At 42.0% G+C, this 23,728-nt stretch overlaps 1 protein-coding gene across 1 annotated transcript; it reads right to left on the bottom strand.

Annotated features, from left to right (window-relative positions):
- Nucleotides 1–212: 212 nt before the first annotated feature.
- Nucleotides 213–1,522, bottom strand: LOC135635546 (LOB domain-containing protein 41-like). Its single transcript, XM_065146686.1, has 2 exons — nucleotides 1,230–1,522; nucleotides 213–1,143 (listed from the first exon to the last, which is right to left on the bottom strand). Exons 1-2 carry the CDS (start codon nucleotides 1,417–1,419, stop codon nucleotides 476–478), a joined length of 858 nt encoding a protein of 285 aa, XP_065002758.1. The 5' UTR covers nucleotides 1,420–1,522; the 3' UTR covers nucleotides 213–475.
- Between the last annotated feature and the right edge of the window lie 22,206 nt (nucleotides 1,523–23,728).

Below are 23,728 nucleotides of genomic sequence, written 5' to 3'. Positions count from 1 at the left end.
TGTTTTAGCTATCCATCCATATCTTTCAAGCTAGGAAAGGACTCCACGTTCTTCCAAAATAGCCAGAAAGGTCAAAAGGTCAGTGAGGATCCATTTTACTGAATTGTTTCTTTCAGTAATTTGATTTCCTCCTCGGCTGGGTTTTCCATGAAGAGCCCAAAGGATTCTGCAAATATCATCTCAGGACAAATAAAGAAACAAGAGACACGATGTAAACAGAAGTAGAAACTTTGATCTCTTCTTTCTTCGAAGTATACAAAGTGGATCCTATTCAGGCCAAAGCTTCTATACACATGGAAGTAGCTAACCTCTACCATCTGAAATACCACCCAAAGAAGGAAAAAGGAAAACAATAAATTATAAGCCTCCTCCATCCTCTTGCACAATAGGGACAGGAAAACCAAGAAAACAGGGGAGCTCAAAGGACTCACATCTCTGCTTTGTTCACATCCATCACTGCTTGGCTTGGCTTGGCTTATGGTGCCGCCGGCAGAGACAGGCCGAGGTCGGCCGTGCACTCACCCATATCCGTGGGGCTGAGGTCGCACCGCCCGTCCACCCCAGACCGCGCGCGTCGAGCCGGTGTCGGCCGCGACACCGGCTCGAACCCGAGGGTGAGCTCCAGACCAACCTCGTCCTCTTCGGCGCTGTCCGGCTCGCCCTGGCTCACGTGCGACGCCTCCTCCTCCACGGTGTCCGCCGAGGACATGCTCTCGTTCTCCCGGCACTCCCCGTCCTCTCCGCTGGCGCCGGCCTTCGCCGGGCCGGGCTCGGTCGCGTGGCTTGCCGCCGAGTCGTGGCTCTCGGCGGGCTGGAAGTCGGGCAAGGGGGCGGCTGGCTTCGCGGGTTTGGCGCCGGAGCGCTTGAACCGGGATCGGGCCGTTTTGACCTTGTGGAGCTCTGCGGCGGCCCGCGCGGCGCCGGAGCCCTTGGAGACGTGGCGGATGTCGCAGGCTTTGAGCGGCGGGGCCGGAGTGGAGGCCGCCATCTCGATGGGGATCTGGGCGATGGGGGCGCCCTTGAGCACCGCCTCCACCGCCGCCTGGCACAGCTGCCAGCTGCCGGACCACAGCAGACCGACGGAGCCGTAGATCGGGTTGACGATCCGGCCGCAAGCCTCGTACAGCAGAGATCGAAATATCGCTGCAACAACAAATCCAAATACATACACACTCAGAGCACCGATTTTGTAATCAATCCTACCAGCAGTGGCAGAACAATCTACTGACCAGGGCGGAGGTGCTCAGGGCCGGCATTGATGAGGTTCAAGAGGCCAGCGCGGCCGTAGAACTTGGCGAGGAAGACGGTGGCATTGGCCTGCGACTCACAGCTCTTGATCCACTGCAGGCAAGGCCGGATGCTGCAGTTGTCGCTGCACCCCTTGCGCAGCACCCGGCATCCGTTGCAGCTCATCCTCATGGCGTCGATCCTACGTAATCTATTATTAACCTACGGGAGGTGAGGCTGAAAGTGGCGGACGGAGGAAGACTCGGGTAGGGCTTATAAGAGTGTGGGAGGAAAGCAGCCGTGGGTTTCGACGTGCCTCCGGTTTCCGAAGAGTGGGAAAGCGGGTTTGGTTTGCTTCAACTCTAAATAATCTCAGGGAACAAAAAAGACTTAGATCTTTTAATAGATTGCAGGAATCTTTTAAAAGACCGCGGCGGTACTTAAATGAGACCGCGGCGCACAGAATCCACGTTGGGACGAAGACTATTGCGGCGGTGTCGGCACATAAACAGTAAAATAATGAAGCAATTAATTCATGCAGTGGGCGGACGCAACTGAGGTCGGTCGATTCCACCCGGAGGCTTGGCTTAGGGGGGATGACGTGGGCTCATGCCGAACTTTTCGGGGGTGATGAAACCCGGGGAAAGGGAGTCCAGTCCCGGTATTGAGGAAGCCGTGCGGGACTCGCCGGTGTCCTCCTGGTTTCTGGGTGCGCATATGCTATGGGCGTGCGTACGCCGGTTTGCCGCCCACAAAACGAGGCCGCCTTTTTCCCGTGCTTATCCGGTTGAGTTTGCCGTCTCCCGCACGCAGGACCACCTTACGCGCGTGCGCGTCGGACGCCCGTCTCCGAACTCGGTGCACAGCAATCACATGCGCCGGTTCAGCCGCCGCGTTGGGTGGGGACGAAATAGGTTTGTTCTTAGGAGTTCGTTTGGCTGCAAATGCAAAAACATCTCCTTTTTCGTATGAAAATGAGCTGCACGAATTTTGTTAAATCAAACATATTAACTTTTGACGTATTTACATGTAGCAATTTCTTTTAAGAATTATTTCTAAAATTTCAATAACACCCTTTAAAAAAAAGAGACATTTAATTTTTAAGTATTTCTATATAGCGATTTCTTTGAAAAATTATTTTTAAAAATATCCTTTAAAATGAGATATATATATATATATATATATATATATATATATATATATATATATATATATATATATATATCCGATGCGTAAGATATTAAACTCATATATAATCAATGTTGTTATATCAAAATTTGATTAATTTATAGATGCTAACTTTGAGCCAAATGAGATCATATTTTGTGATTGTCTCTTATCGATGTCGAGAACTATTGAATCTCAAATGCGTCAAAGATGTATCCGATAAAATCCTTATGACACGTAAGTTAATTTAAGATTTGAGATAGTAGCGTAGTCTCGGGAATAGAAATAGTTAAAGATAAGTGAATAAGAGCTCAACTATCTTTGAGAATCTAAGGGTGACATTTTATGATATAAACTCTATGATCATTACACTCATAGATACGCATTAATATCGAAATAATTTTATACATCTCCCAATCTTGGTAGAGTCATATTGCATTGAATCCGGAAGGCATATAACAAACATGATGTAATTGGTCCGAAGAATGATGTCATATTAGTCATATGTGGTGGAAGTGTTCTTATGCTAAAATGTTGATTAGGTACTGTTAAGTAATATAACCAAGCATTGATCATGCCATTATTTTTAGTAATTTTAAAATAATATGATAGTTATAGAGAGATTAATTTCTTTGTTGTAAAAAATCTTTAGGTATCACATGCAAAAACAGCACATAAATATTTTTACGCCGTAAAATTTATGTTTAGTCTAAATAATATGTTAAATAATAGAAAAATTAAATATAAATTTTCCCAAAACAAGAAATAAATATGAAAATTGTTGAATCTCGGATTTTGATGATGAAGTCAATTGTCATTTGTTATCTAATCTATGTGTTGAGATAAGTGTGCAGGATTAACTACGATGAGAGTAAGACAAGCAGCAGGAGTTGCGCCGGAGTCAAGATCATGATCACGTTGGGAGTTCGAGAGTTCGACGGAAGTTCGGACGGTCGTCGGAGGTTCAGAGAGAACAGATCCGAGAAGTCCAGAAGCTTGCCAAGCGAAGCTCGTCGGAACTCGCCAAGTGGATCGTCGCAAAGTCCAGGAGTATGCCGGATGTCCGCAGAAGGATCACCGAGGGTTATCGGTTGATCGACGGAAGTTGGCAGGAAACTCGCCGGAAGAAGCGATTGACGCATCGGAGCAAAGCTGCAGAAGTTGTCTTAGAGTTAATCGTAGTTAGCATGATGATTAAGCATGAAAATGGGAGGTGATCCCATTAGCTTAATCTTGGGGCAAATGGGCCCCTGAAAAGATTCAAAGTGGGCCGAATGGAGTGAACCATTCGGACCCTGATTGCACCAGGAGGTGCAACCGCCCCAGCCAGGAGGTGCAACCGCCTGGGCTGTGGGGTTGGGAGGTGCAACCGCCCCAGCCAGGAGGTGCAACCGCCTGGGCTGTGGGGTTGGGAGGTGCAACCGCCCTAGCCAGGAGGTGCAACCGCCAGGGCTGCGAGGCTGGGAGGTGCAACCGCCCCAGCCAAGAGGTTGCACCGCCAGAGCTCAAGTTCCGAGCTCTGCTAGGCGATGCAACCACAGAGCTCAGTCTTCGAGCTCTGGCAGAGTGGTGCATCAGCCTGAGCTCAGTCTCGAGCTTTGCCAGGTGATGCATTCACCAAGCTCAGTCTTCGAGCTCTGGCAGAGAGGTGGATCAGCCTGAGCTCAGTTTCGAGCTCTGGCAGGTGATGCAACCACCGAGCTCAGATTTCGAGCTCTGCCAGGTGATGCAACCACCAAGCTCAGTCTTCGAGCTCTGCCAGGTGATGCAACCATCGAGCTCAGTCTTCGAGCTCTGGCAGAGAGAAGCAATCGGCAGAGCTCAGTCTTCGAGCTCTGCCAGGCGGTGCCACCTCTCCAGTCGAGAGGTGCAACCGCCTGATCCCAGAATTCTGGGATTTGATCGATTTGATCGTTTTGAGCTCGAATTTTGAATTGGGTTGGGGCCTATAAATACCCCACCCATTCAGCACTGAAAAGATACAGACCTATACCGAAATCGTGATCTTTTCTGTGATTCTAAAGAGCTCAAAAGTGTTGTAAAGCCTTTAAGTCTCCTCCTTCTGTTCTTCAAGTTTTTGATTGTAAAGTGAGGAGAGAAAGGTCTGTAAAGGTTGTCTCCTAAGCCTGTCAAAAGGAGAGAAATTGTAAGAGGGAAGTTTGGCCTTCGCCCATTGAAGGAAGGCACCTAGTTGACGTCGGCAACCTCATCGGTGGAGGAAGCCAAAAGTGGAGTAGGTCAAGGCTGACCGAACCACTCTAAATCTCTGGTTTGCGTTTATTTTCGAGCACTTTATCATTACTGCAAACCTCCCTCATCACTACTGCTCTCTGCGCTTTCACGAACAAGTTCTAAGTGCTGTTCTTCCAAATCTGCATTCAGACGTAAACTCGTATTTTCATACATTACAGTTTACGTTTACGTTTGATTCTGCAGAACTGTTTTCCGTGCTTTTACGAACGAGCTTCTTTGCAGTTTACGCTTACATTTTAATCCTATTAATAACTGCAATATGTCCTCTACGATTTTACGAACGAGTTTCAACATTTAGACGTAAAACTGCATTCAGACGTAAATCGGCTTTCTTCGCTCAATCATCAGATTTCAGTTCACGTTTACGTCTTGATTTCAACTGCATACTGCCTTCTGCGAGTATACAAACGAGTTTCAAAGTTTAGACGTAAATCTGCGTCTAGACGTAAAACTGCGTTTAGACGTAAATCTGCGTTTAGACGTAAAACTGCGTTTAGACGTAAAACTGCGTTTAGACGTAAAACTGCGTTTAGACGTAAATCTGCGTTTAGACGTAAATCTGCATTTAGACGCAAAACTGCGCTTAGACGCAAAACTGCGCTTAGACGCAAAACTGCGCTTAAACGCAATCTGCGCTTAGACGCAAACTGCACTTAGATACAAACTGAGAATTTGCGTTTGCATCATAATAGTTTTTGAACGAACGCAGCTTTTGGTTTTTAAATTATTATAAGATTTCTGCTGCACTAATTCACCCCCCCCCCCCCTCTTAGTGCTCTTGATCCTAACAATTGGTATCAGAGCAAGGTTAACTCTCTAAAGGATTAAAACCCAAGAGAGATGACATACGCCGGAAACCAAGAGGGGCATTCGATTACACGTCCACCCATGTTCAGTGGAACGGACTACACTTACTGGAAGACCCGAATGAGGATCTTTCTTATTTCTATGGATTTTGAACTATGGAACCTTGTTGAAAATGGATTTTCAAAATCTTCTCTTCCAATGATCGATTGGAACGATTTGGAAAAGAAGGCTTTCGCTCTTAATGCAAAGGCTATGAATGCCTTATTTTGCGCACTTGATAAAAACGAGTTTAATCGTGTTTCAACTTGCGAAACTGCTTTTGATATTTGGCACACACTTGAAGTGACCCACGAGGGCACAAGTAGAGTGAAAGAGTCAAAAATCAATCTGTTGCTACATTCTTTTGAACTTTTTCGAATGAAACCGAGTGAAACCATTGGCGACATGTTTACCCGTTTCACGGATGTCGTCAACGGTCTAAAAGGACTCGGAAAGAGCTTTTCGGATTTTGAGCTTGTTAATAAGATACTAAGATCCCTTCCTAAGAGTTGGGATCCTAAAGTCACCGCCATTCAAGAGGCAAAAGATCTGCGAAATTTCCCTCTTGAAGAACTAATCGGGTCATTAATGACCTACGAAATGACTTGCAAAGCTCATGAAGAGCAAGAAGACATCCTTCCAAAGAACAGGAAGGATATGGCACTTAAAACTTCTGAATGCCACTTGAGAGAAAACTCAAGTGATGAGGACTGTGATGATGACTTGGCACTTTTGACAAGAAAGTTTAAAAAATTCTTCAAAAGAAACAAGTTTAAAAACGATGTGAAAAATAAACTTGAACCTAAGAAGGACCAAGTGATCTGCTATGAATGTAAAAAGCCGGGACATTACAAAAGTGATTGTCCCCAAGTCAAGAAAAGAACAACAAAGAAGAAGGCGCTCCAAGCAACATGGGATGATTCGAGCGCATCTGAGGAAGAAGAATCCAACACCGAGCAAGTTGCTCATTACGCCTTTATGGCCATCGAAGAGGAGGTAACGGATTTATTAGATGCTGATTTATCTTTCGATGAATTATTAAATGCCTTCCATGATTTATTTGATGAATGCAAAGTTATAAATAGAAAATACAAGTTGCTAAAAAGGGTACATGATAATCTTACTTGTGAGTTTGATAAGTTAAAAGTCGAACATCATGATAGTTTAAACTCATGTATCAAATGTCATGATTTAGAAACTATACAAAAAGAAAACTTGCTGCTTAAGGACACCTTGAAGAAATTCGAGGTTGGTAGCAAGTCATTAAACATGATCCTTACAAACAAGGGTCATGCTCCCAAAAGAAGTGGGATTGGATTTGTGAGGAGTCCTCACCGAAATCCAACTACCTTTGTAAAAGGCCCCATCTTACACGTTCAACACCAAACCAAGTGCAACTTTTGTTGCAAATCTGGACACAAGACACATTGTTGTCCATTCAAGAAAATAAGTCCAAACAAATTGATTTGGGTTCCTAAAGGAACCATGATAAACTCTATGCAACATGATAGAAAATGTAGATCTATTTATGAGGCACCCAAAAGCAAATGGGTTCCTAAAGATCATCCGTTCCTATAAAAACATTAAAAGTCTAGGCCGGAGCAAGAAATAATGTTCTGCTCCTTGACTCTCAATGGTCATAAACCAAGAATCAAAAAGGAACTCGCAACGCTTAAGTAACAAGTGGAAGCTATGAAATCACAAATACGATACAATTAGAAACATATGATATCCAAATTCACATACCCCCCTGATCTTCAAAACCTGTTCATCTACGAATTAATTCTTGTAGAAACTAAACATGTCATGATCTTAAAAGGGACACCAAACAAACATTCGTATGCACGTTAAAAAATCTATCTTACAAAGAGCTTCTACCTTAAATAAAAACTCATACGAAATCATGTAACAAACATCAATTGCTCTGAAACTCTCCTCAAGGCAAAGACTCCCTAATCAAATCATCCTAAGTGATCACCTGCTGCAGGCGGTGGCACCTCTCCAGCTGGCGGTTGCACCTCCAGCCATCACGGGTTGCCAGAGGTTGCACCGCTCCAGCCAGAGGTGCAACCGCCAGCAGCTCTGCCCTTTAAAATCACGCTAGGGCCGGCTGAGGAACCGACCCCAACTCACCCCCATTTCCTCCTCTACTCTTCCAAGTCTCCTCCATTCCCATTTCACTCCTCTAAGCCTTCCAAATACCTCTTATTTCGGAGCAAAACATCAAGAATCCTTCCTTCTCTTGAAGATTTCACAAAGCAGTAGTAATGGGATCTAGAAGATCCTCAAGGGACAAGGGAAAGAGGAGAGTAGTAGAAGAGTTTGATCTCACTCTTTTTGATTCCAAAAACCATGCTGAAAAATTTCTCTCCTTCGAACTAAGAAGCATCAATAAGGGAAAATACGTAGATCTGAATGAACTAAGAGATGTAGAGACTATCCATTGGTTTGCAAACCTAAATCTACTTCCCATTTTGCAGATCAACGAACCCATTTATCCTAGACTAGTTAGATTATTTTACAACAACATGCAAAAAGATGATGAAGAAAGGATATCAACCTATCTCTTAGGACAACACATTTCAATCACTGATAGATTCATTTGTGATATAATAGGTATTCCCATGAAAAGCATAGGACTTTACTTTAAAGGATCATGGGATGAAAAAACTATTGAAACATCCTACGTTGAAGCCTTAGGAACAATCCTTGCCAATCCTAACGTAGAATCTATTCCTAAAAGTTGTGAACATCTAATGCCCTTTAACACTAAGATACTTCATCATATCATGACTAGTATAATTCTTCCTAAGCAATACCATCATGATGAAGTGAGTCAATTGGAATTAGGAATTATGTACCTAATTATGAAAGAACGTGACATTTGTCTTGGCTATCTGATCCAACAAAACATGTTGGAATTATCTACGAAAGATATGATGCTCCCATATGATGGAATTATTACTAGAATAATGAAAGCTTACGACATTCAAATACCACTAGAAGAAGAAGTAATGAAATCAGATAGATTCAGCATAATAAACAAAAATCTACTTCACCGACTAAGATGTCACTATAGAAACGGTAACTGGGTTAGAATGCCTAGAAGAACTGATCCCCCTCAGCCTGAACCTGAACCTGAACCAGAGCCGGAAACCCCAGTCTTTAGGAGTACCCACTCTCCTCCGATCTGTCCCTTTGAGGAAACACATCCGGTTGAGCAAACTCACACATCATCCATCGAAGATATCGGGATTCGGATGGACCGATTTGAGCAACGACAAGAACGGCTTGAACTTCGACAAGATCAAATCCTAACCGAGCTACAACAAATCCATCGACAATTTGACTCTTTACTTAGGCACTTTAATCTTCCACCTCATGAATAAGCTTGTATAAACATCTGATGTTTTTGAAATGACATGTTGTAAACTCCTTATGTTATTCATGAAGGACTTTGTCTTTATGGTTACCTGATATGCTGTACATATGTTACCCTGATATGGTTATCTTTGTCTGTGTAAGCATATTTGCAAACATCTCTTGTTGTTTATCTCCGTTTTTGCACTGAAACGGTTTAAAAGCCTATGCCTTGAAAATATGAAGCAACATACCAATGTAAGTTGATAAGTCAGCAGTATGACATTGATATGGTTGCTATTGCTAATATGATTGCTATCATGCCATGTATCAAACAAAAATTTGCATCATACGAGCTGATATCTTACCATGTGATGCTACACTTGCTGAAATAAAAATCCTGCTATGCAATATGATATAATGCTGCACTTGAAATAATTGTGTTACTACATCAAAATTATTTTTCGAATGTTATTACTATTACATGCCTTGACAACGCTTGATCAAATAACATGTTATGTGACAAATATTTTTAACCAAATGCATGTAAGAAGTTCATTTTTCGGGTTGTATGCTAAAAATGGGATGTTCCCGTACACTCTTATGAAAACTCTTTGGAAAATGACTTTCCTCCGTCAAGCAAAAACAATAAAGAGATATATGTGTCATGACTTCCTTTATATGCTTGATAATGCTATCATGCTTTTTGTTGATGATAAAGGGGGAGAAAAATATGAATTGATAAACACTATGTCATAGCTGAACTGCCATAATCATATCTATGTCATAGTTGTAAATACTTGAGTGATGCTATAAACAATGTTATGCCATCCTTGCATCACTAAGAGATATGTGAACATGTACTATAGTTTGCATCATATCGTGATATTGTGAAGAAAATGCAAACCTACTAGAAAATCTCAAATGTGAGCATCATGTAAAAAGTCCTTCGTTGCTTTATATGATTACATGATGAATGGTTACAAACACTATCATACAAACTTGATGATGTATGTCATGCCTTGACATAATTCTTGAAGAGATACATCATGATAGGCATCATGATGGGAGCATTGATAAGTTTAACTGATCTAACTTATCAATACGTCACTTGAATTCTTAGGTCTTGAATTCAAGGTTGACTTATCTCAACTATGGCATATAGATAGGGGGAGTTAAGGACAACTCCTTTATCAATTGATTGTCATCATCAAAAAGGGGGAGATTGTTGAATCTCGGATTTTGATGATGAAGTCAATTGTCATTTGTTATCTAATCTATGTGTTGAGATAAGTGTGCAGGATTAACTACGATGAGAGTAAGACAAGCAGCAGGAGTTGCGCCGGAGTCAAGATCATGATCACGTTGGGAGTTCGAGAGTTCGACGGAAGTTCGGACGGTCGTCGGAGGTTCAGAGAGAACAGATCCGAGAAGTCCAGAAGCTTGCCAAGCGAAGCTCGTCGGAACTCGCCAAGTGGATCGTCGCAAAGTCCAGGAGTATGCCGGATGTCCGCAGAAGGATCACCGAGGGTTATCGGTTGATCGACGGAAGTTGGCAGGAAACTCGCCGGAAGAAGCGATTGACGCATCGGAGCAAAGCTGCAGAAGTTGTCTTAGAGTTAATCGTAGTTAGCATGATGATTAAGCATGAAAATGGGAGGTGATCCCATTAGCTTAATCTTGGGGCAAATGGGCCCCTGAAAAGATTCAAAGTGGGCCGAATGGAGTGAACCATTCGGACCCTGATTGCACCAGGAGGTGCAACCGCCCCAGCCAGGAGGTGCAACCGCCTGGGCTGTGGGGTTGGGAGGTGCAACCGCCCCAGCCAGGAGGTGCAACCGCCTGGGCTGTGGGGTTGGGAGGTGCAACCGCCCTAGCCAGGAGGTGCAACCGCCAGGGCTACGAGGCTGGGAGGTGCAACCGCCCCAGCCAAGAGGTTGCACCGCCAGAGCTCAAGTTCCGAGCTCTGCCAGGCGATGCAACCACAGAGCTCAGTCTTCGAGCTCTGGCAGAGTGGTGCATCAGCCTGAGCTCAGTCTCGAGCTTTGCCAAGTGATGCATTCACCAAGCTCAGTCTTCGAGCTCTGGCAGAGAGGTGGATCAGCCTGAGCTCAGTTTCGAGCTCTGGCAGGTGATGCAACCACCGAGCTCAGATTTCGAGCTCTGCCAGGTGATGCAACCACCAAGCTCAGTCTTCGAGCTCTGCCAGGTGATGCAACCATCGAGCTCAGTCTTCGAGCTCTGGCAGAGAGAAGCAATCGGCAGAGCTCAGTCTTCGAGCTCTGCCAGGCGGTGCCACCTCTCCAGTCGAGAGGTGCAACCGCCTGATCCCAGAATTCTGGGATTTGATCGATTTGATTGTTTTGAGCTCGAATTTTGAATTGGGTTGGGGCCTATAAATACCCCACCCATTCAGCATTGAAAAGATACAGACCTATACCGAAATCGTGATCTTTTCTGTGATTCTAAAGAGCTCAAAAGTGTTGTAAAGCCTTTAAGTCTCCTCCTTCTGTTCTTCAAGTTTTTGATTGTAAAGTGAGGAGAGAAAGGTCTGTAAAGGTTGTCTCCTAAGCCTGTCAAAAGGAGAGAAATTGTAAGAGGGAAGTTTGGCCTTCGCCCATTGAAGGAAGGCACCTAGTTGACGTCGGCAACCTCATCGGTGGAGGAAGCCAAAAGTGGAGTAGGTCAAGGCTGACCGAACCACTCTAAATCTCTGGTTTGCGTTTATTTTCGAGCACTTTATCATTACTGCAAACCTCCCTCATCACTACTGCTCTCTGCGCTTTCACGAACAAGTTCTAAGTGCTGTTCTTCCAAATCTGCATTCAGACGTAAACTCGTATTTTCATACATTACAGTTTACGTTTACGTTTGATTCTGCAGAACTGTTTTCCGTGCTTTTACGAACGAGCTTCTTTGCAGTTTACGCTTACATTTTAATCCTATTAATAACTGCAATCTGTCCTCTACGATTTTACGAACGAGTTTCAACATTTAGACGTAAAACTGCATTCAGACGTAAATCGGCTTTCTTCGCTCAATCATCAGATTTCAGTTCACATTTACGTCTTGATTTCAACTGCATACTGCCTTCTGCGAGTATACAAACGAGTTTCAAAGTTTAGACGTAAAACTGCGTTTAGACGTAAATCTGCGTTTAGACGTAAAACTGCGTTTAGACGTAAAACTGCGTTTAGACGTAAATCTGCGTTTAGACGTAAAACTGCGTTTAGACGTAAAACTGCGTTTAGACGTAAATCTGCGTTTAGACGTAAATCTGCATTTAGACGCAAAACTGCGCTTAGACGCAAAACTGCGCTTAGACGCAAAACTGCGCTTAAACGCAATCTGCGCTTAGACGCAAACTGCACTTAGATACAAACTGAGAATTTGCGTTTGCATCATAATAGTTTTTGAACGAACGCAGCTTTTGGTTTTTAAATTATTATAAGATTTCCGCTGCACTAATTCACCCCCCCCCCTCTTAGTGCTCTTGATCCTAACAAAAATCACAAAGGAGGGAATTATATTATTTTCAAATCAATTTTGAAAAAAAAAAACATTAGAGAGATCTCTCACTTTTTAGGGGTCTTTTCAAAGTTTTTGCAGAAATTCTATAACATATTTCTTTCAAAATTGAGTGTCACCCGATAAGACCTAATAAATAAAAAACTTGAGGGTTTTTGGTAAATCATTTTTTAATCTGAATATTCTTAAAGATTTAATTTCCTCTCATCACATCATAATGTTACTTGACTCACCTCGTGTAACGATCATATTTAAATATTTAAATGATATAAATATCCCCCATATATATATATATATATATATATATATATATATATATATATATATATACATTCATATTTGTTGTTGAATCGATCTTTCCCGTTAGTTGTATTGCACCAAAAAGAAAAAACGAGAAAAAAATTGTGATCATATATTTGTCATCATGGTTTATCAAGTACAAGAAAAAGAGAAAAAAAAAAGAAATGATGATCACGGAGAAAACGATGATCATATTTCTTTTCATGTCGAAGATAAAAATCAATCAATGGTCCCAAAAAAATACTTTTTTTCTTTCTCTTTGTTTTTACTAAAAGAAATGGATTATTAAGAATACTTTTTTGTGGATAGAATTAAAGGTGGTGAGATTATCATATGTATTAATGATGATAAATGAATTCGGAAATCAAATGCCAAAGGGATAGTTTTTGCTAAGTCCATGTATACATTTCTTTGTCATACTCATTTAACTTTTGATAAAATGAAGATCGGGATAAAACTATAAAAGATTTGACTTTCGCCCATACAGAAAAGAAAAAAGTTAAGACTTGGAAATATAATCTTGGAGTTAGATTCTTATATCATAGTCAACTAGGAATCTACTAATTGAAAGATAGGAAGTGTTATCAAGAATTTTTTTTCGCATTCACTGCCTCACCTTAGAGGGAATGTAATTAAGCAGCCAATTAGATCCCTAAAATATAAAAACTGATGAGGGTAATAACTGCGATAAGACACGTATGACGTCAATCGTCTCAAATGACACCCCACAACATCAAGTCAACGCAAACTGGAGCGCTGACCGAGGCACATTAACACCCTACTCAAGCTCGGTTCCTCACGCCACGCCAACACCAATGTCAGACGCTACCAGCCTGCCCCATGCAAGCGAGCACATCAGGAAACAGTAAGCTTCCATATAAATACCATCGCATTCTGAACGGAAGGGAGGGAGGGAAAAATACTTCTTAATATGAAATATCCTTCACATCAACTAACTTGATCGTCGAAGGGGTCGGGCCGAGGACCCCGACCCGACCTTTATGCAGGTGTAAAGCCGGTGGTCCGCATGAAACGCGAATGCGAGTTTCTGTTCGGAGGAGACAACGACATCGCACCCGACCACCTCGACGGATTCGAAAACTGTCTCGGGAAGATCTCCCGTCATCCGGATCCGAACCGAGCCGCGTCAGTCCCGAAGCCACGGCTTAAGGTTGTTTACACTAACCAAAACTGACACATCTTCGGATCTTACATCCATTTTTGTAATGACCTCAATTAGTCATTTTGTTGACTTTTGAAAAAGTAATATAGTTTTCTCTTTCCTCGAAGAAAAATAATCTTGGATGGATGGATACAAATGAAGCCACACTTTGGGTTTCGGGAGACATATCTTTAGCTCCCTAATCGACTACTCTGGTGATGCATAGGACTAGAGAAGAAACGGTGGACATGAACGAACGGCCGACGTACGTCCGAGGCAAAGCTGATTGGATTTTGGTGAGCATTTAATTCGAGGAACTCCTCTTCCTAATCTCGTGTTCGGTGCAATGCACGACAGGCAAGGGACGCGTGCGTAAACAATCACACATGCTCCTCGGTACGATAGCGATAGCTCGAATGCCACATTGCACCATTAGGTGGGAACCATATTTCCCATATTTATTATATCTATACAAGTAATTAAATCGAATTAAACTCGAACCAATGGAGGCCAAATAATGAATCGAGGGAACAACTCGAAGAAGAACATAGTAGTAACATCCAAAAGATCACTTCCTACTTCTATCGGCTCAGCCCACCCTACATATTTCCGACTTTCTTCAGCCCACAAATTTAACCCATGCAACCCCCTTGTTACGTAAGTTTCTACTTTTGGCAAACTGTCACGGACAAATTTCTAAACAGAATATTTGATGTAATGCTTATGTATGTCCGTATCTTTTGGTATGTTCATACTTTGCTTAACATGTAGAGGGACAACCGAAGACTTAATAGTCTCATTTTAGTTGGGTTTGGTGGTTGTTTTAGGTTTGTAAATAAAGGTTGTGTCATGTGGACACTTGTGAGAGATTTTCGGTCTGTAGTAGATCATTTTACCATTTGTTGTGTAACTGTTCAGAGCTTGTAAAGTCTATTTGTAATTTGCATTGTCTATAAAGTGTTTTCGGAAATGTTTGCTTGTGGATCCCGAATGAGACATTATCTCTTTTGTGGGTCCTAAGGGACATGGGAGGCTTCGGGGAGGCTGACCTATGCGGACGGACACGCAAGGGTGTCGCACGACTTAGGCAAAACTAGCTAAGTCCATGACAGATGGTATCAGAGCGGGACAAGCACTCAAAGAAACACTTAGCATGCAAATGTGGGGGACCTAGCGGGGCTGCGTTGAGGGCAGTCAGCACACGCGTGATCGTTTGGGGGAAAACAAGCATGGAGATGTAGAGAAAATGAGTCGCTCGGAGGAACGGACATATGAGATTGACATTCAGAGAAATGACCAACCCTTCGCACAAGAGACACCACGAGAATATACAAGCTTAGAAAATGCAGAGTGCACAAAGGTTGGGATGGTTGAGTTTGAGCTATGGCTCAACGTTGACAACTATACTTGATGGTGCTCAAGGCAAGCGAGGCGCTTGGTAAAGGACGAGATCATGCAAGGTGGAATGAGTTGCTCAACGACCGTAATAGTTGTACAAAGCTTACAGAGGTGAGGGGAATTGCTAACTCAAAGAATTCGATACTCATACATAGGCTTGTATGCGGACGATGGAATGTTCGCGGTCATCCCAAGGCGACCGAAACTCGACACCATGGAGTATTGAAACTTTCTCTTCGGTATGTGAAGGATACATCCGTAGGAGGCTGAAGTGTGCAATGAGTTCAGCATGTTGCTAGGCCTTGAGTAGTGCAATGGGGGCTGTATTGACGTGGAGTCACAATCTAGCAAGTGCATTTGCAGGAGGCAGAACAATGCATAATTTGTTCAGCAAATCAGAGTAGTATAAGGGGATGGTAGTCTCCGAAACAAAGAGAGATGTTGCTCTACTAGGACAATTATCCATGAGGGATAAGTCCCGGCTCTCTAGAGGGAGAATCACGTGGGATGGACCTTACATATTGAGGAGAAGTACCTCAACAAATAACAACTCCACGAAGCTCAATGGACTGAGTAAGCGGTGAGGAGTTGTCGCATAATCTCGCTTGAGAGAATGCATTGGTGGATGCATTGCGAGATCAAGTGGGGGAGTGACCCAAAGCAACACAAATGAATACACACTTGGAGTCGATATGAGATCGGACTCAAGGGAGAGCTGACCTGTGGAATGGTGGGCGCGAGGGTCACCATCAACTCAATGAAAAAACGAGGAGCGGAGCAACTTGGGTGTAACTTGGCAAAGTACCCAAGCCGCATGAAGGGAGCCAGCATAGAAGATGGAACATAGAGCGGAGGCACAATGCTTTCCTTGGACAGAGGTCAAGGACATGAACTCTTGCAGAGACAAGAGCAGGATCATGTTGTTCCATGGGTCCTTCATTCTGACAGAGCAGACTCATCTTGCATAGTGCCAAAGAAGAAGGGAGCTTCTGGGCATATGCACCTTATCTCGGAGAAGCATTTGATGGAGGAACTAAGGCGACTCAATTTGCAAAGGCGAAGTTAGGTTCAGAAGGCCTTAGCACGGGGCAAGAGGACGTGGAGGCAGGTACTCTTGAAGAATATGCCACGGTGTTGTCATTCAAGTTGCCATGAAGGAAGCGGTACGTAGTGAAGATTGTGCTGGTAGGGACAGAGGCCCAGGATCCAGACAATGGTGCACTAATTGCAGTGAAGTCGAGGAACTTTGGGAGCTACTAGGCGACGGATTGTCCTAGAGCGGTGCTTCATCTAGGTGTGACCAAAGAGTGGGTGGATGAAAGTCGATTGCCAAAGGAGGGATCAAAATTCGAGTTCATCCCACAAGGAACGGAATGCAAAGGAGATGTCACTAGGAGGCGACATGGTGCAGCGTACATGGTGGAACAGTTTGTTGCAATGCGATACACATGAATGAGTCCCGTGAGGGACTAGATCATACGGAGGTATGATTGGGAGCTACTGGAAGCTCCGCTTTGGTGAACAACACGATGACAAGAAGGGCTATGGATTCAAGGAGTGAAGACCATGGTACCACAAAGGCGGGTCTTCCGTGCGTGCATCGAATTTTGCATTGGATGAAAGCCTTGGTCATCAGCATATGGGGGCTGTGTTCCACCAAGGGAAAAGTTTGAATGCAAGTACCAGTGGGTCCCAAGGGAGGGACTTGATCATACAGAAGTATGATCGAAGCAGTTGGAGAGTTGGATTGCTTCAAAACTCATATTCGTTTAAGGGAGCCCAATAAGTCAGAGGACAAGGTTGAGTAAGCGAACGTTCCTACCAAGGAAGCTAAGGAGAATAGAATCGGTACAAATTCTACAACGTGATGGCAGAGGCCATGCATGTGAGTTGTAGTCTATTTTTTCATCGACTAAAGGAGCTGCTTGGAGAACACAGAGGTATTGAAGTAGGGGGTCGAAAGGGGCGAGGAAGCGACGACGAGTCCAGAGGGACTTAACTACCCAAAATCAAGCATCAAGTTATAATGGAGGTGGACTCAAAGGAGTGCTATAGAGACATATCTACTGATCATGAAGAAAAGGGATGCAGATGCAAGGCAATGGATAGTAGGGCCATGGGCATGGCAGCGCCATGGTACCGTAGAGGCGGGACTTTCGCGAAAGTCATTGATCCCTTGCTCTCATTGAGGGAGAGCGCTTGGTTGTGAAAGGGGCCGAGGAGGCGGAGCATACAGAGGCAAACTCTAAATACCGAGACAAGACTGAAGGGCAGAGGCTAAGGAATTTCGTAAGACCGGTGTCAATGAGCTTCTCATCAAAATAGCTGAAAGTGAAGGACTTCGGGTCATGCAAGAGTGCACGACCAAGGAACGAAGTAGGCAGTACACGGTACTGTACATTTGCTACTCAGGGGAGTAGGCAGCAGTGTTGATGGAGAAGACGGTATAATCCAATAGGCGACTAAATCTATTAGAGAATTACTCCAAGTTGGGATTGAAACTTCTTGTATTTCAGAAGTTTGATGGCATTGAGAAGGTGAATCATAGTAGCTAACTCAACGCAAGGAGTGCAAACACTTCAAGTGCTTCAGAAGTGTGAGCAAAGAGCAGGCGAAGGTCAGTAATCAACTTGATGCATGAAGTACAACCTCGAGGAGGCGGGCGAAGTCAAGTAACCTTTGTCTTCTCAACCCTTGGGTAGCTTGGCCTGTGAAAGCATACATCTGATTTTTTTTTATGATGGTGCGGTTCATTCTCTATGCAATTGCATTATGCTGAGGTGTATCAAGAATTCTCATCTCATGTTGGATCTCATGTGACATATAATAATCATTAAATAATCTTATATACTCACCACCATTATTTGATCTTATGCATTTTAATTACCTTTTTATCTCCCTTTCAACCCTGGTATGAAATTCTTTGAAGACATCAATAACCTGATCTTTGGTCTTCAAAACATAGGCTCAAACTTTTCTGAAAAAATCATCTATAAAAGTGACAAAATAAAGTGCACCACTTATACCAAGAACATTAACAAATCCACCAGGAGTTTTTGTCCTCAAATGATCACATACATCTGTATAAATACGGTCTAAGACATGTATTTTTCTAGACAAAGCAGGACTAGCAAATGAAACTCTATATTGTTTACCAGCCAAACAATCAATACAAGGGTTCAAATGTATACCTCTAAGGTCTGGCAATACTTCTCTCTTGGAAAGAGCTGGCAGCCCCTTCTCGCTCATATGTCATAGTCGCCTATGCCACAACTCAATGCTGAAGTCTTTTTTTGTAGCATTTAACTACTCACCATAAACTTTAGCCTGCAACCTATACAAAGTATGACATTTCTTTCCATTAGTTATAACAAGAGAACCCTTCCCGAGCTTCCATTGCCCTCTGTGAAATCTGCTATCATAGTCTTCATCATCTAGCCTTCCAACTGAAATTAAATTCAGTTTCAAATCAACCACATGTCTCACATCCTTAAGCACCAACTTGCAGTCAAGATTGGTCTTTAAATGGATATCACCCACGCCTATGATGTCTGCTGTACCATAGTTGCCTATCTTGACAACACAAAAATTTCCAAACCTGTATGTAGCAAAAAACTTCCTCCATGGTGTAGCATGAGAAGAAGCACCTGTGTCAATCATCGACTCAAGATCCCGACACACATAAGAAAAAATATCATCAGAAGGAGACAAAATCAAATAATCACCACCCTGCACTATAATTGTGATATTATCTTTTGACTATATAGACTCCACTTCTTTTCCCTTTTTCTTGCTCTTCTTAGGTTACTTACATTGATTCTTGTAATGTCCTTTCTCACCATAGTTATAGCAAACTATATCTTTTCTTGATCTTGACTTGCTCCTACTCATGCGTGAACTACTTTTAGACTTTGACCTTCCTCTGTTCTCAAAGATAAGTGTCTGTGAATCACTCTGATATGTTGCTGAATTCTTTCTTCTCAACTCCTCATTTAACAAACTGCTTGTTACTTGACTCATAGTGACAACACCATCTGGCGTAGAATTACTGAGGGAAACCACCAGTGTCTCCTAACTTTCTAGTAATGAACTGAGAAGTAACAATGCCTGCAACTCATCATCAAGAGATATTTTCATAGAGGATAATTGGTTAGTAATACTTTGCATTTCATTCAAATGCTCAGCAATAGAAGCACCCTCTCTATATTTTAGGTTCACAAGTTTTCTGATCAAGAAAGCTTTGTTGCTAGTTGTTTTTCTTTCATAGAGACTTTTCAACATTTTCTAAAGAGAATATACAGAAATTTCAATAGAAACATGGTGAAAGACACTATCATCAAGCCATTGTCGAATAAACCCAATTGTTTTTCGATCTAACCTCTTCCACTCATCATCTATCATAGTTGTGAGTTTTGCACTATCCCCTGCAAAGGTCCATACGAATCTTTGCAATACAAGAGATTTTCCATTCTTGTTTTCTATATCATCCAATTATTTTCATTTAAACTAATCATGCGAGAAATATTATTGGCCTTCATGTTCAAATACAAAATTAAATCACAAAAAATCCTTGTTCTGATACTAGTTGATAGGATATAAAGTGGAATAACTTTTGTATATAAACAAATGCTAGCAGGCTATGATATGCAGCAGAATTAAATGAAATCACAATCAAATAGAATACCAAGATATATGTGAAAAACCCCTCCAATGTGATAGGTAAAATCTACGGGGCAAACTAGAGATAATCCACTGTGAGAATAATGAATATATAAATCTCAATCTCTTGCCCTAAACCCTAGCAACAATCATAAGAGAATAACAAGGATCACGTCACTGTCCAAAATATCTAAAACCTCCCCAAGTAATCACAGCAAGAGTCTACTATATATTTGATCTAACTTGAGATGAGAACACTACTAGATGATTGAGAACGGTCTCTCTACGTTGTCCTTGTTTTCTTCCCTTTCTTTCTCTTGTTTTTCTGTCTTTTTCTTCTCATATTTTCTGTTGCGAAGATCTCTGCGTTGCTGCACTTTTATAACATTTTTCTACCTCTAAAACGTAGTCATCTATGCCCATCTAATATTAATTAGGTTTAAATTAAGAGAAGATAACGTGGGTTGATAAAGCCCATAGGGCTGAATATGCACTGTCAGCCCAACATGCTTGATGCCGAACACAATAAGCATACTCTATTAATAGTCTCATCCAACCTCATAAACCAATTCGGATGAACTCTCGCTCTCAGCGTCTGTCCGACGAAACCGAGATGTTAGGAAGTAAACTTCTTAGTACAAATGCACAATGTTTTTAGATCAAGTCGGTGTTGCAGATGTGTTGACATTAATAGTTGGGTGTCTCCTTAGTCTAAACTAATACAGAAACTCCACAGGCGGTGGTGATGGTCAAACATGGAGTCTTGGTAGATAGCCAGATGCTTTCACCTGCTATCCATCTAAAGCTGGTTTCCATGTGCGAGACATCAGAATAAGAAAAGACAGACTGTGTTGTGATGGAATCGTTCGGCTCTTTCCTGGCTAAGTTTCCAGCCTCCTCCTCGTGCCGACGACTCCCATCTGGTGTAGGTGTGATCTCTGCGGAAATATTCTTTTATTATTATTATTATTATTATTATTATTATTTTAGATAAATTTCTTTAGATTTATCGTATGTCTGATCTTTATAATTATCACGTAATAATCTCTAATATATTTCTATGAATAATATCTTTCGTCTGACCGAAACATAGAATAGATGTTTGAATGTTCTTCGCAAGTCGGAAGGGCGGACCGGACTCGTCTCCGATACATGAGATGAGATGAGATGAGACGAGACGTACAATAAACAATCGGAAGACTGCCTCACCTATCAGACGAAAGCAACATGTACGCAGTTAGATCACACCTTCACTTAATGTTCTTAATTGCTGCTACCTATCACGACATAACATCATCCATTAATCCTCACGCTAAGAGGAAGATAACGTTCTTAGCGGATAACTTTTGGTATGTGTTCCCTTGTCTGATGAACGGATAAAAGGCAGCAGCAGTAGTGTACACTAAAGCTGAGACTGGCAGCATGCAAGTTTAACAATGAAAGAAGAGGCCAAACACATCGCAAGTTAATGCCTTGATGCCATTACCACATTCCTACCTGCGATTAATCTAAGCTTTGGCAGTAGCGATTACAACCGGAGCTTGGTTGTTTAGTGGTAGGAGAAAGCAGGCGCACAGTAAGGTGTCCTCTTTTGTTTTGCCTCACTAGTGCTGCAATAGTTTAGTAAGTTGTACATGTTTTAGGAAGAACAGAAGGATGTCCTATTCATGTCAAGAGTTTTCCAAAGAGGGTGAAGCGTTCATGGAACATAAAACAAGAACATTAATTGTCCATATTCTACAGACACGCTTTCCAACATCAAGCAGGAGGAAAATGTCGTGCGTAGAACTTTGGCTATTCCGAGCCAATTGTTTGGGGACAAGTGAACGAAGACCATCAGACGACAGCTGGATCTCTCTGGTCTTCGAAGCATATCCCAGTTTGAATGCACTGAAGAAGGTACACTCCTCCTTGTGGTGAGCTAAACTAGTGTAATTATATGGACCTCAATCCCGTCACCTCAGTCCCCTTTGAGCATCAAGGATGATACTTTTAAGCTCTCCCAATTGAGGAGGACCCTCCCCTCGTCCGTAGAAGCAATAGAAAAGGGAACCCGTGGTGCTTATGATAAGAAACCTGGCACTAACCTCTGCTTTTTGTGCGTACTATGTTTCAGCCATCAAAGTCGCAATTGATTACTTGCCAACCTTTCCGATAGGAAGAGGCCAGTCTTCAAGAGAGGGAGTTCAGCTTGTGGGTACTGCGTGCACATTGTTACTTGTACCGAGCCTGCATGTGGATCATCATGGCAGCTGTTAGATATCAGTGTAGATATGGTGTGAATGATAATGTATCCTTTTCGGTCTGCACATCCTTGGAATGGATATGATGCAATGTCTTCTGTCTCTAGATACCAAAGAAGGTGATCATTTGGAGTTTCCTCAGGATCTCACCAACAAAAAGACACAACCAGTGGTCTGCAAACTGTAGTGAGACTCTCTAGCTTGTGTCATGTCTTTTGCCTTTCCTTCCGGGCTTAGATTCAAACTAGCAAGAATCGTCGTTAATGAACTATAATCTATTGTTATAAATATAGATAAAGGTGCTTTCGATGCTTGTAAGATCTTTTAAAGTAGATTCAGAGAGAACCGAGAAAAAAATTATCCAGAGTTTATGTGAGAAAGTAGAGAATCACAAGAATCTTTCTTCTATCGAATTTCTGAAATTATTCTCTCCTACTTTCCTTCCTAGTTTACCATTATCTGCACCACCACCTAAAACCAGATGTGCTACTTTGATAGGAAGGATGGTGCAAAGTTGCTGTGGTTGAATACATCCTCCTGATCACATTGCAATTTCTGAACAGTGGCATTCTGCCAAAAAATTTCTTGAAGCTTTCATGGTCAAGAGTAGGTGTAGAAATGAAAACAGAAGGAAGTGATGGGGATGTGGAGAAGACGGATTCGGAGAATTTAAATTGAAAGTAGAGAGACTTCATAGATGCCATGAATCTGCAAGACACATCACAAGTGTCTTGTCTTACCTACTGCTATCCTTTTTCACTTTTTACTGGCATCTTGGTGTTTTGTAGGAAAAGTATACAAAAGTCTACCAATCTAGCTAAAACTCTGAGTTGACTATCTTGAAACACAACAACTTATCCCATCTTAATTTATATTTCTTGAAATTATTCTTATTTTATTTCTTCTTTATATATATATTATAGTATCTATTATAATTAAATATTGCTCAAGAATTTTAATAGAGAAAAATCGAAAGTCATTAGTTGCTTTGCTTATTTGAGTGAATGAAAGGCAAAATAAATAAATAAATATATATTATTTTTAATTAAGATTTTGTATTCTAATTACATATATTATTGCCTCATGTTATCTACACCATATGAGTTCTATGCAAGACATATAACATGACACATAAGATGTGTTGGGACAGCTTGTTATACTTGGATTTTTATCTAAGATTATTTTAATTATATTTAAGTTAAAATTAGTGAAGAATATTTTTAGTGATTTAAATTTGAGGTGTGGCACATCTTAAGTGAAATAAATAAATAAATATAGAAATATAGAAATAATTTGGGAATTGGCATTAATTATTTAAACCAAATAAGTTGTATTAAAAGTAATTTTTTAATTCCAATTCTAAAAGTAATGGTTTAGATTTCCCCATCAAACGTATCTATTTTGATTTGGAAAAGGTGGTCGTCGGTGCTTTGGGTAAATTAGAGAGAGAAAGAGAGAGATGGCACCATCTCGAAAGAAAGAGACTGCAATTAATGTCAAGGGTCACATTCTCATGGGGGTTAAGGTTAATTGCATTTGCGGAAGGAGATCCGAGACACACTCATGCATGCATCAGTGTCTCGAT

This window comes from Musa acuminata, chromosome BXJ3-4 (assembly GCF_036884655.1).
Source record: "Musa acuminata AAA Group cultivar baxijiao chromosome BXJ3-4, Cavendish_Baxijiao_AAA, whole genome shotgun sequence".
NCBI lineage: Eukaryota > Viridiplantae > Streptophyta > Magnoliopsida > Zingiberales > Musaceae > Musa > Musa acuminata.
Note: the sequence above shows the minus strand (reverse complement) of the source record. Positions and strands in the feature narration are given on the sequence as shown.

Bases quoted from the DNA above. Each gene is read 5' to 3' on its own strand.
- LOC135635546 (XM_065146686.1), bottom strand. From the start codon at position 1,419: ATGAGGATGAGCTGCAACGGATGCCGGGTGCTGCGCAAGGGGTGCAGC. The intron at 1,144-1,229 runs GTCAGTAGATTG...TTGTTGTTGCAG, and splicing joins CCCTGAGCACCTCCGCCCTG to CGATATTTCGATCTCTGCTG.